This window comes from Montipora foliosa, chromosome 13 (assembly GCF_036669935.1).
Source record: "Montipora foliosa isolate CH-2021 chromosome 13, ASM3666993v2, whole genome shotgun sequence".
Lineage (NCBI taxonomy): Eukaryota > Metazoa > Cnidaria > Anthozoa > Scleractinia > Acroporidae > Montipora > Montipora foliosa.
In genome coordinates, this window is record NC_090881.1 from 16,875,702 (window position 1) to 16,888,201 (window position 12,500).

Here is a 12,500-nt window from a genome sequence, read left to right on the forward strand (position 1 = left end):
GTCAACGTCTTACGTGAGGAGCTTAAGCCGAATCAGGAATTTTCGGCTGGACGTCTCCTGACGGTGTAGATATCCGAGAACAAAGGCTAAAGATATAACACAAAAGGTGTTTCGTATTCAGAAAAGAGTTAAAGCATTCAGGATCGAGAAGATTGTACTGTGAACTTTACGTTAAGCAGAAAAAAAGTAGATAATTTGTTATTGAATGACCATATTTAGGGGCGAGATGAATTTTGTGGGGAAAACAAATCATTTCAGTTCGTTTGCGCGCATCGACAGTGGCGATTAGTGCTGGGACACGGAACCATTTTTCGCTCTATAGGATTTATGGATTAACTCTCTCACCCTGGGAAAAAAGGTTCAGCCTTTCAAATCAACTGGTTGGTCGAAATGTTAGCCAATTTGTAGAAGGATAGTTCTTTCAGCTCTTTCGAAGCGAGATTTGTCGCCTCCAAGTCGGTAATTTTTTGCGGGAAAATGGTGACACTTTTCGAAATTCTATAGGCAGTAAACAATATTGATGTTGGGGAATTCGGTGCTGGAAGTTTTCCCGGTGTACAGGCTCACGCTCAAACGCCAAAATCGCGAAGAATTGACCGAATGCAAAAATGGCCGCCAACAAATTATTTCGTTGTTTTTGTGTTAGGGCGAGTTCTTTTGGTACTATTCCGCAATAGGAATACACGAAATAGACGGTATTCTTGTTCTTTTTTGGGACCTATTCCGTTTTTGGAATGAACGGAATACTATTCTGTTCATTCTGCTTCCGATAGCAGAATGAACGGAATGACCGGAATATGGTTCATTCGAAATATGCAGAATATGAGTTCTTTTGGGAAAGTTTTGGCAGGAAATGATACGCATCCGGCTGATCGCCCGCCGGCAGCTTGAAAATTGTAAAAATTTGAATGGAATAGCGATGCAAAATGTCTACCGTAGATACGGGTGTACTCTTCTGTTTCTTTACCGCTGCTAGCAAGAAGAGCTGTAAGTTTGTGTTAATAAAAAAAGTGTCCTCGCCTGGTCAAGAAAAAGACGTTGGCATTAATTGGTTTGTGCAAAGACCACGAACCTTTTATCCAACAAGAAGAAGAGGATATGGGAGCACATTTGCACTTAGTCTACGCAAAGTACTCACAAGTCCAAAAAATGTCTCCTCATCTTCCCCCTTAAGGGTTTCAGCAAATGAAGCAAACTGAAAAATCAAGAATAACGTATGGCCATATTTCAACATTCCGTGTTTCAAACTTTTGGGAAACCTGTTTCACTCGTCATACCAACGCAATTGGTAAAGGGATATTTTTGCGAGGTTTAAAACTATCGGGAGAAAGTACATCTTAGTAAGTACTCTTGATATCCAAAAAGAAAATTAGGGGTAAACATGCATCTTTGAGAGATAATTAAAGGTGTAATATCTGTTCAGTTTTATTCGTCAGTTATCGATTTCCATAAATATAAAACTTAAAAATGAATTGCTTTAAAATCAGAAAAGAACCAATTCACCGTTCCAGTTGAGAAAAATGTATGCCGGGCAAAACAGTTGCATCTCGGTAGCATGAAAGTTAAGAAAAAAATTGCCTGTGTTTAAATTGACAAATACACCAATACATCACTAACGTTTCATGTTTAACCGGAGAATTAGGGAAGCAGATGTTCGAAGGTGTAATATCTGTTGAGTTTTATTCCTCAGTTATCGAGTTCCATAACTGAAAAATGGATTGCTTTAAAATCAGAAAAGAACCAATTCACCTTTGCTGTTGAGAAACGTGTATTCCAGGCAAAACAAGTTGCATCTCGGTAGCCTGAAAGTCAAGAGATAATTTGCCTGTGTTTAAATTGACAAATACACCAATACATCACTACATTTTATGTTTAACCGAAGAATTAGGGAAGCAGATGTTCGAAGGTGTAATATCTGTTGAGTTTTATTCCTCAGTTATCGAGTTCCATAAGTATAAAACTTAAAACTCGATTGCTTTAAAATCAGAAAAGAACCAATTCACAGTTGCTGTTGAGAAAATTGTATGCCAGGCAAAACAAGCTGCATCTCGGTAGCCTGAAAGTTAAGAAATAATTTGCCTGTGTTTAAATTAACAAAAACACCAATACATCACTAACGTTTCATGTTTAACCGGAGAATTTGGAAGGTGTAATAGCTGTTGAGTTTTATTCCTCAGTTATAGAGTTCCATAACTATAAAACTTAAAAATGAATTGCTTTATATCAGAAAAGGACCAATTCACGGTTACTGTTGAGAAAAATGTATGCCAGGCGAAACAAGTTGCATCTCGGTAGCCTGAAAGTTAAGAAATAATTTGCCTGTGTTTAAATTGACAAATACACCAATACATAACTAACGTTTCATGTTTAACCGGAGAATTAGGGAAGCAGATGTTGGAAGGTGTAATATCTGTTGAGTTTTATTCCTCAGTTATCGAGTTCCATAAGTATAAAACTTAAAAATCGATTGCTTTAAAATCAGAAAAGAACCAATTCATGGTTGCTGTTAAGAAAAATGTATGCCAGGCAAAACAAGTTGCATCTCGGTAGCCTGAAAGTTAAGAAATAATTTGCCTGTGTTTAAATTGACAAATACACCAATACGTCACTAACGTTTCATGTTTAACCGGCGAATTAGGGAAGCAGATGTTGGAAGGTGTAATATCTGTTGAGTTTTATTTCTCAGTTATCGAGTTCCATAAGTATAAAACTTAAAAATCGATTGCTTTAAAATCAGAAAAGAAATAATTCACCGTTGCTGTACTTGTTGAAAAACGTGTATGCCAGGCAAAACAAGTTGCATTTCGGTAGCCTGAAAGTCAAGAGATAATTTGCCTGTGTTTAAATTGACAAATACACCAATACATCGCTACATTTCATGTTTAACCGGAGAATTAAGGAAGCAGATTTTCAAAGGTGTAATATCTGTTCAGTTTTATTCGTCAGTTATCGATTTCCATAAGTATAAAACTTAAAAATGAATTGCTTTAAAATCAAAAAAGAACCAATTCACCGTTCCAGTTGAGAAAAATGTATGCCGGGCAAAACAGTTGCATCTCGGCAGCATGAAAGTTAAGAAAAAAATTGCCTGTGTTTAAATTGACAAATACACCAATACATCACTAACGTTTCATGTTTAACCGGAGAATTAGGGAAGCAGATGTTCGAAGGTGTAATATCTGTTGAGTTTTATTCCTCAGTTATCGAGTTCCATAAGTATAAAAATGGATTGCTTCAAAATCAGAAAAGAACCAATTCACGGTTGCTGTTGAGAAAAATGTATGCCAGGCAAAACAAGTTGCATCTAGGTAGCCTGAAAGTTAAGAAATAATTTGCCTGTGTTTAAGGACGGTGCCTACTACTATAATTATTGCGCATACGTTCTGCGCATCTCAAGATACTCGGATTCCCTACGGGTTGTGCTTATTAATACAGCGATATTTTTGCACGGTTCAAGATTTTGCGGAAAAAGCAGAACTTAGCAAGTGCTCTTTGTATCCAAAAAGAAAATTGGGGGTAACCACGCATTTTTCAGAGATAATTAAAAATCAATTTGGAAAATTGCTTTGCATTTTAAAGCTCTTTACAAGTATTGTTGATTAATTATCTTCGAAAATACGTGGTTACCCGCATTTTTCTTTTTGGATTTTAATAACACTTGTTAAGATCTGCTTTTCCCGTATATATAGTAGGCCACGCAAAAATACCATTGAATTAGTAGGCACCGTCCTTAAATTCACCAATACATAACTAACGTTTCGTGTTTAACCGGAGAATTATGGAAGCAGATGTTCGAAGGTGTAATAGCTGTTGAGTTTTATTCCTCAGTTACGCGTTCCATAAGTATAAAGCTTAAAAATGGTTTGCTTTAAAATCAGAAAAGAACCAATTCACCGTTGCTGTTGAGAAAAGTGTATGCCGGGCAAAACAAGTTGCATCTCGGTAGCTTGAAAGTCAAGAGATAATTTGCCTGTGTTTAAATTGACAAATACACCAATACATCACTAACGTTTGATGTTTAACCGGAGAATTAGGGAAGCAGATGTTCGAAGGTGTAATATCTGTTGAGTTTTATTCCTCAGTTATCGAGTTCCATAAGTATAAAACTTAAAACTCGATTGCTTTAAAATCAGAAAAGAACCAATTCACAGTTGCTGTTGAGAAAATTGTATGCCAGGCAAAACAAGCTGCATCTCGGTAGCCTGAAAGTTAAGAAATAATTTGCCTGTGTTTAAATTAACAAAAACACCAATACATCACTAACGTTTCATGTTTAACCGGAGAATTTGGAAGGTGTAATAGCTGTTGAGTTTTATTCCTCAGTTATAGAGTTCCATAACTATAAAACTTAAAAATGAATTGCTTTATATCAGAAAAGGACCAATTCACGGTTACTGTTGAGAAAAATGTATGCCAGGCGAAACAAGTTGCATCTCGGTAGCCTGAAAGTTAAGAAATAATTTGCCTGTGTTTAAATTGACAAATACACCAATACATAACTAACGTTTCATGTTTAACCGGAGAATTAGGGAAGCAGATGTTGGAAGGTGTAATATCTGTTGAGTTTTATTCCTCAGTTATCGAGTTCCATAAGTATAAAACTTAAAAATCGATTGCTTTAAAATCAGAAAAGAACCAATTCACGGTTGCTGTTGAGAAAAATGTATGCCAGGCAAAACAAGTTGCATCTCGGTAGCCTGAAAGTTAAGAAATAACTTTCCATTTTTTAATTGCATAATGCTGGCCGTTGTAAAGTGGGAGTCAGGGTGGCTTAGTGGCTTAGTGGTTATCTATCTGGCCTCCCACCACTGCGAGCCGGGGTTCAATTCTGGCCTCGGCCAGCATGTGGGCTGAGTTTTAGTCGATCTCAACCTGACTCGAGGGTTGTTCTCCGGGTACTCCGGTTTTCCTCCCTCATCAAAATCGACTCACAGCTAATTGACATCTAGCTGTGGTGCTGTGCTCCGACATCAAACATGGACTGTATAGCGGCAGCCAGAGGCGCCTTTGTATGCTTTCAGCCCGATGTCCTGAGCCGCGCCCTTCGCAATTCAGTCCTCGACTGCAAGTAAGGGTGATTAGCACTAGCATATAGTAAACCGTGGTTTAGAAAATATTTTAAATTGATTTATTGTGCCTCTGGGCTATTTTGACAAGTCACTCAAAATTAATTTAAAGTACTTTGAGATATTTGTCGTCATTGAAAACTTTATGACGAAGCTAAGTCGGCCCAACAAATATATAAATTAACACCTCTCTCTCCCTTTGTCTGTCGCTCTGCCTTTTTAGTGGGGACCCACATTCCTGACTCAAGTTAAGCTCCTCATGATGCAAATTAAATAAAGTTTAAACATGGTTTACGAAGAACTAGTCTAAGCCGTGACTCACTCTTAAACAAGGTCTAACCGAGGCTTTCTCTTAAATAATCGACCCTTTGTCTGCCCTGCCGGGGTTTTCAGTAAAGAGTAAATTTTACTCTACGTACTTGCAGGGCAATATTTTGCAAAGTCTACATGAACAAGATGAACCCGCGATTTTGGTTCTCGGCTGTTTTTCTGATGACAAGGATTGGTCTTATTAGTGCAGCTGATCAAGGTTGTCAGAGCGAACACTCTGTTTATGGGATGTTTCTTAAAGGCCACGCTTTTAAAACAGTCAAAGATCAATTTCCAGGGGAATGTTACTTGATATGCGACCAGGATGTTAGATGCCAAAGCTACAATGTCATCATTGGAAGAAGAATTTGCGAGCTAAACAACAGAACGAAAGAAGCCAGGCCCAAAGACTTTTTACCCGATTCAAAGCGATTCTACATGAAGCGAGCTTTCAACAGAGGTATGAAGCATTAATAATTTATCTAAGGAATTCTATAGTAAGAAGAGATTCCTTGAGCACTAAATTACTTGAAGGTAGCTGGGTAAATGGTCTATCCCCGTTTGACATCTATGGTTGGCAGGAGTACCATATAGGCATAAGACCCATGAGTTGATTTTCTCATGGTAATCACGGCTAATGGTATTGCTCGTGGGCGCATATGCACAGACTTGCCCAAAAACAATAACAATGATTATGATAAAAGGCTGAAAGTTACTACGTTTTTAAGGAACCAAACGTTTTCGACCGTACGGTCATCATCAGTGGTACATGGTGGAAATTTAAATGCAACTTGGTTTTCTTCGATTAAGTTATTCCCAAGAGGAACAGTTTCGCAAGAAAAGAATGTACTTGTTTGTTTTGGGTTGGTTTCTCGCAAGCAATTAGCAGGCACTCCATTATTTTCCTCCGAAAAGTGGTTTTCTCGGTGCACGCAATGTTCCATGTGCATGCGTGGGTTGAATGTTTTGTATTTATTTATTTATTTGTTTTAATAATAATTTTATTCAAACTTTAAAATTAAAACAGAAAAATATGTACATAATTTACAGAAATATTAAAAAGAAAGAATTGGAAGCACTATACAACATTAGAAATTATTATAAATCATACGAATACGATCACTGTGTCAATAATCGTTGATCCTTTTCTATCATGACGGCCAATAATAAGCGCTCTAATCCTAAGTCTCGCTAATTCCTTATCGATTTCAAAGTCACTATTAGCAATGTTGAACGGAGCTCTTTGCATACAACGTGAGCCTCTCAAGCACAGTACTGCAGACGTCAGGAGAGCGAATGAGACTTTGACGCGAATCCACGACATTGTAGTGCTGTAGTACTCACCCTTCTTGATTGACAAAAGTTCAACCACGTCTACTGTGATACCTCTTGCATTCATCTGCCATTCCTCCGGTGGTAGTAAATACCAGTGGGGTGAAGGAGCCTTGTTCGACTTCTAACACCGTGCTGGCGTACATTCTCTTCTCACTTTCATGCTGGCGGTAGATTTGTTTTATGGTTAGGCCTCTATAAAATTCTGCATTCAGGTAACAAACCCTAACATAAAAAAAGCAGAGCCTTGCCGTCCTCAGAAGCCACGAGCATGAATGTCAAGCCGGGCATCCGCTGCTCTGTTCGTATCAGGTGTCAGCACTTCTCCGTTTATCTCCTGAAGTGCCAGTTCAATTTGGACATCATTGCATACCATCTTTAGCATTTCGGCTTCGAAATCGCGCAGCTCATTATGTCTTTGAATAATGAAGCCTCTACGTCTGCATACCATTGCGTGGTCTTCATCAAAGCCACCACCACACGCACAAGTAGACGGGATGTCGCTTATCTGCCAATCGTAAAGTTCACATCTTAAACTGGAACGACTGTAAGCCAGCTAGATGCCTCTTTCTAATAATAATAATAAGAATAACAATAATAATAATAACAATAATAATAACAATAATAATAATAATAATAACAATAATAATAATAATAATAATCAATACGCCCAACATGGCGGCCGTTTATTGCGTACATGATATCGGACATTCATGTTATGGTCGATTGACACCTGTCAAAACGAGGTATCCGCTGAACAGTATCGCGTGACCGTATCACCGGCTAAAGTTTAGAGCTCATCTTAGTAATCTTTTTTTTTTTAAGTTGACTGCTCAAGCCTGGTTAACTTCTTGTAATAAGGAAACCTAAACATAGACGAGGCTTGATTTTTCGCGCTCTTTCAGTGGTTCGACGCAGCTACACAGCCATACTAGGAAGCTTAAGCAACGACAACGACGACGGCAACAAGAACGTCATCAATTTGCATATTTAGTGGGCAAAAACAATAACTTTGCACGCCCTGCTCGTGCGTTTTTCACTTTTGTCCATTTCTTTGCCGTCGTCAGCAAAACAACAATTTGAAATAGCCAAATTTGAGGTTTTATGAAGAAGGTCAGCACTTGAGGATAAATTTTCATTTTCTCCCCAAAATAAAGTGCCATTCCGACCAGTCTCATTTTTGAGGAACTACCACACCCGAGGATACCTAAACTTCGAGCCAGGATTCGAGTTAGGATCCCAGCCAGGATTCCAGCCAGGATTACAGCTAAGATGAGTTTCCTAGTTAGGTCTAGTCAGGGTTAGGGCAGGTCTCGGTTAGATTAGGTTAGGTCTCGGTTAGGTCTCGAATCCTGGCTCGGATCCTACATTGTAGCTCGGATCCTGGTTCGAATCCTGGCTCGATTCCTAGCTCGGATCCTGGCTGGAATCCTGGCTCGGATCCTAGCTCGGATCCTGGCTTGAATCCTGGCTCGGATCCTAGCTCGAATACTGGCTGGAATCCTGGCACGGATCCTGGCTAGAATCCTAGCTCGGATCCTAGCTCGGATCCTTGCTCGGATACTAGCTTAGATCCTAGCTCGAAATCCTGGCTCGGATGCTACCTTGGATCCTGGCTCGGACCCTAGCTCGGATCCTGGCTCGGATACTGGCTCGGATCCTAGCTCGGATCCTAGCTGGAATCCTGGCTCGGATCCTAGCTCGGATACTAGCTCGGATCCTGGCTGGAATCCTGGCTCGGATCCTAGCTCGGATCCTGGCTGGAATCCTGGCACGGATCCCAGCTCAAATCCTTGCTCGGATATTAGCTCGGATTTTGGCTCGAACCCTGGCTCGAATCCTAGCTCGGATCCCAGCTCTGATCCTGGCTCGGTTCCTGGCTGGAATCCTTGCTTGGATCCTAGCTCGGATCCTGGCTCGGATCCTAGCTCGGATCCTGGCTGGAATCCTGGCACGGATCCCAGCTCGGATCCTAGCTCAGATCCTGGCTCGGATACTAACTCGGATCCTGGCTCGAATCCTGGCTCAGATCCTAGCTCGGATCCTTTCTCGGATCCTAGCTCGGATCCTAGCTCGGATCCTGGCTCGAATCCTGGCTCGGATCCTAGCTCAGATCCTAGCTCGGATCCTGGCTCGGATCCTAGCTCGGATCCTGGCTTGAATCGTGGCTCTGATCGTAGCTCGGGTCCTGGCTCGAATCGTGGCTCGGATCCTTGCTCGAATCGTGGCTCGGATCCTAGCTCGGATCCTGGCTTTAGTTTATCTCACCACACCCTTGTCATGTTAGAAATGTTGAAATAGTCACGAAGCGATTAAAATGGCGTGAATTTATATTTTGAGATGACGTTCTCGTTGCCGTCGCCGTTGTCGTTGCTTAAGCTCCCTACTACCTCAACTAAAGCTCTTAACAGTCGACCCTTTCGTGTTCAGGTGGAAAACGGTTTGGGAAATATTTTTTTCCTGCATTTTTCGCTGGTTTCAATACAGGTTTGACCGAGAATCCATCATGGACTCTTGGTTTGACATATGTAGCTGTTGTCAGGACCACACTGGTGGCTACGCAGTTATTCAAGTCAAGCTTATAAAAGCTTAGTGTTTATTTTTAATTTGTTTTGAGCATAGGCGGCCCAAGCTCGCGTTACGCGCGAGACGTGGCTATCAAAGCGTCACGTCAGCGACAAAACTGTTCTAGACAATTTTAAAGTTAACAAAGCTTGTTTACTTTGTTTTGTCTTTTCGAGCTTTTTAAAAATGTGTCGGGAAGTTGTTGTTTGAGGGGCTGTCATAATCTTCCTAAGACGAAGTCAAAGGCTGGACACAGCGATTTATAATGGTAATAGGACTGAGTGGAGTCCAATTCGGCATACCTCTTACCAACCGAGTTCGAGGTCCGTACTGTTACGGAACCGAAGCCTCCCGTTGAATTACGGTTCAAGCGCGAAGCCCGCGGGCCATAAATCAACGGGGACCCTTAACTTACAGTACGGACCGAGGAAACGAGGTTAGTGAGATATTTATTATATCTCTGAGGTTAATCCGGCACGCGGGCAAGGAAACTAGTCGAAATCAGGTGGAAGGTTTAATTGCCACAAAGAGTGCCGTGTCAATATCCGAAAAAAATAAATCTGTTTGGCTGTTTGAAATAGTTGCTTTCAAGATTCAAACAGTTTGACAAGTTTTTGTAACAGAAACGACATGAAAAACTTGCTAGATAATGTTTTATCGAAATTTTAAATTTAAGGTTCTGTACAGCGGGCCACAGTTTAGAATACGGCCCACTAATTTTGCCAATCACGGCGCGCCTACTATCTGAGAGATATAACAAGAGTGACTAACGGACGTCCGCTTAGCGGGAGTCCGATTTGTCCGAATCATGAGTGATCATGAGTATGATTAGAGAACGAATTGGACAACAAGAAGTCCTGTTACCAATTAATCGATCATAACCATTGCAATTTCGAAGAAAACAAACGCATCCCTTTTCACTGTCTGATGTTAGAAATTCGTCCATTTTGGAAAATCCCCAAAAGACGCTTTCTTGATTTTGAAATAACTTTTAAACCTTTATCAACCAATAGGAAGGTGCGAGAGATCCGAATCGGTCGGGGTCGAGCTGGAGCGGATCTGCGAACAGACTTATCCACGTCAAGTTAGACACGACATCTAGGACACGTTCCTGATGCTTATCTCCCAGGAGAGCTGCCAAATATTTCCTAAACTGATCAGGGGGGGCTGAAGTTTTGTCTTTGAGGGCTTTAAAAACAGCTTGGAAATAAGGCGATTTGGCGTGGCTCGATAAACGGGCCTCCGCTTTAAGCTCAATCAGGACATCGAACGCCTCATCCTTGTCAAACGGGGGATTTTTCTTCAAGAGGAGGGTCGCCAGCTTGGATAAAGCATCTCCGACCGATTCCTCTTTTCCCTCTTCAAGCTTCTGAATTCGCTCCCTCAAAACTTGCAATGGGTCGTTGTCTTATAACCAGGAATACTTGAGTATAAGGACCAGAAAAAAAAGAAAAAAACCAAACAAGAAAAACAACCCTTGACAGGTTGAAACTGGACACTGAAAACAAACGTGTGAGGAACAATTGTGAGACGCGGAAAACAACCTGGCCGAGCAGTACACACCTAGCGACAGGTGCGAAACAATACACTACTTTGCAGGCACAATAAATACCGCCATCCCGCATGCACAGCACATACTTGTAATTAAGCCTGCAGGCACAATAAAATCCCGTAATCAAGCCCGCAAGCACAATAAAATCTCATAATCAAGGCCGCAGGCACATTAAAATCTCGTAATTGAACCCGCAGGCACAAAAAATTCTCTTAACCAAGCCCGCATATAAAATAAAAACAACGTAAACAATCCCGCAGGCACAATAAATTCTCGTAATCAAGCCCGCAAGCACAATAAAATCTCATAATAAAGCCCGCAGGCACAATAAAATCTCGTAAGCAAGCCTGCATGTAAACTAAAAGAACGTAAACAAGCCCGCAGGCACAATAAACTTTCTTAATCAAGCCCGCAGGCACAACAAGTTCTGTTAAGCAAACCCGCATGTAAAATAAGATGTCGTAAACAAACCCGCAGGCACAGTAAATTCTCTTAAACAAGCTCGCAGGCACAACAAATTCTCTTAAACAAGCCCGCATGCAAAATAAAAACATAATCGTAAACTTGTCCGTATGCACGATAAATTCTAGAAAAAAAGAAACCCGCCGGCACAAACCCAACTCATAAAAGAAAAACGCCAGCACAAACAAAACTCATAAAAGAGTCCGGTAAGCACGGCGTAGTTTGGCGCGAGCACGTGTAGGGGATAACGAACAACGACTAGTACGAAAGTGTGGCGAAACAAATTAGCTAAAGATCAAAAGAAGAAACCAGAAAAAATGAGTTCCCCTAAACTGGATCCACTGGAGCTTGAGCTTGAGCATGAGCCGGGACAACTTTTCGAAGAGCTAAGGCGTCCGGAGCGGCTGGTATTTGGGCATCTTCGGGTGGCACTGCCATAATCGCCAATTTCGTGCCTCCTGCGGTAACTTGCAAAAGACGCTTTCTTGATTTTGAAATAACTTTTAAACCTTTACCAACCAATAGGAAGGTGGGAGAAATCCGGATATCTAAACGGCGGCTTACGAAGTGTAAATTATCGCATAATCAACAGATTCCAACAGGATATGAATATTCAAATGACTTTGAATAGGAATTGTTGGTTTTCACTCACGTGATCAACAGCCATGTTTTTCAACACAAAAGAAAACGTTTGCATAACAATAGAGTTAAATTCCCGGAGGATTTGGTCGGGGCTCCAACATGGCCTCCGTTTCTTTGTTTAGGGGCTCCAACATGGCGGCCGTGACTTCATGTGAAAACCGAGAATACAGGCAGAGGAAAAAAGAATTGGAATCCCATAATGCATAGTGATCCTTTTATATTATCAACTGAAATCGTGACGTAATCAGTATCTTCCAGCCACAACGCAGAGGTGAGCAGTGCTGGAGACTACCATGTTGTGTTTACAAACAGACCTTGGTTTCAAGGCTTCCTCTATTAAACATATATGTTACACTTTCACTGCGTGACGGAAGAAAAAATTGGTGTCAAGTTGAATGATTTTACGGGTGCTACATTGAAATGCAGCGAAACTCATGTGAGCTACAACGAGTGCTTGAGCGAACGGCGACGATGCGTAATAACTGTTGTTGTTGAGAGTCGATCTGTGGATGTGTACATCTCCCTTGCTGGTTCGAATTAATTATTCCTTCGTTCCACATAGGTAATAAGAA

General features: G+C 40.9%; 1 protein-coding gene across 2 annotated transcripts in view; it reads left to right on the forward strand.

The window, feature by feature from the left end:
* The window catches only part of LOC137982536 (uncharacterized), a 25,224-nt gene that overhangs the window by 448 nt on the left and 12,276 nt on the right, over positions 1–12,500 (forward strand). The window contains exons 1-2 of one of the 2 annotated variants that reach the window (XM_068829654.1): positions 3,230–3,308; positions 5,492–5,835. In XM_068829654.1, the coding sequence (XP_068685755.1) occupies positions 5,514–5,835 (322 nt within the window). In that variant the 5' untranslated portion in view covers positions 3,230–3,308; positions 5,492–5,513. Of the gene's footprint in view, positions 1–3,229; positions 3,309–5,491; positions 5,836–12,500 lie in introns of those variants that run through there. The other variant, XM_068829653.1, reaches the window with a different exon arrangement.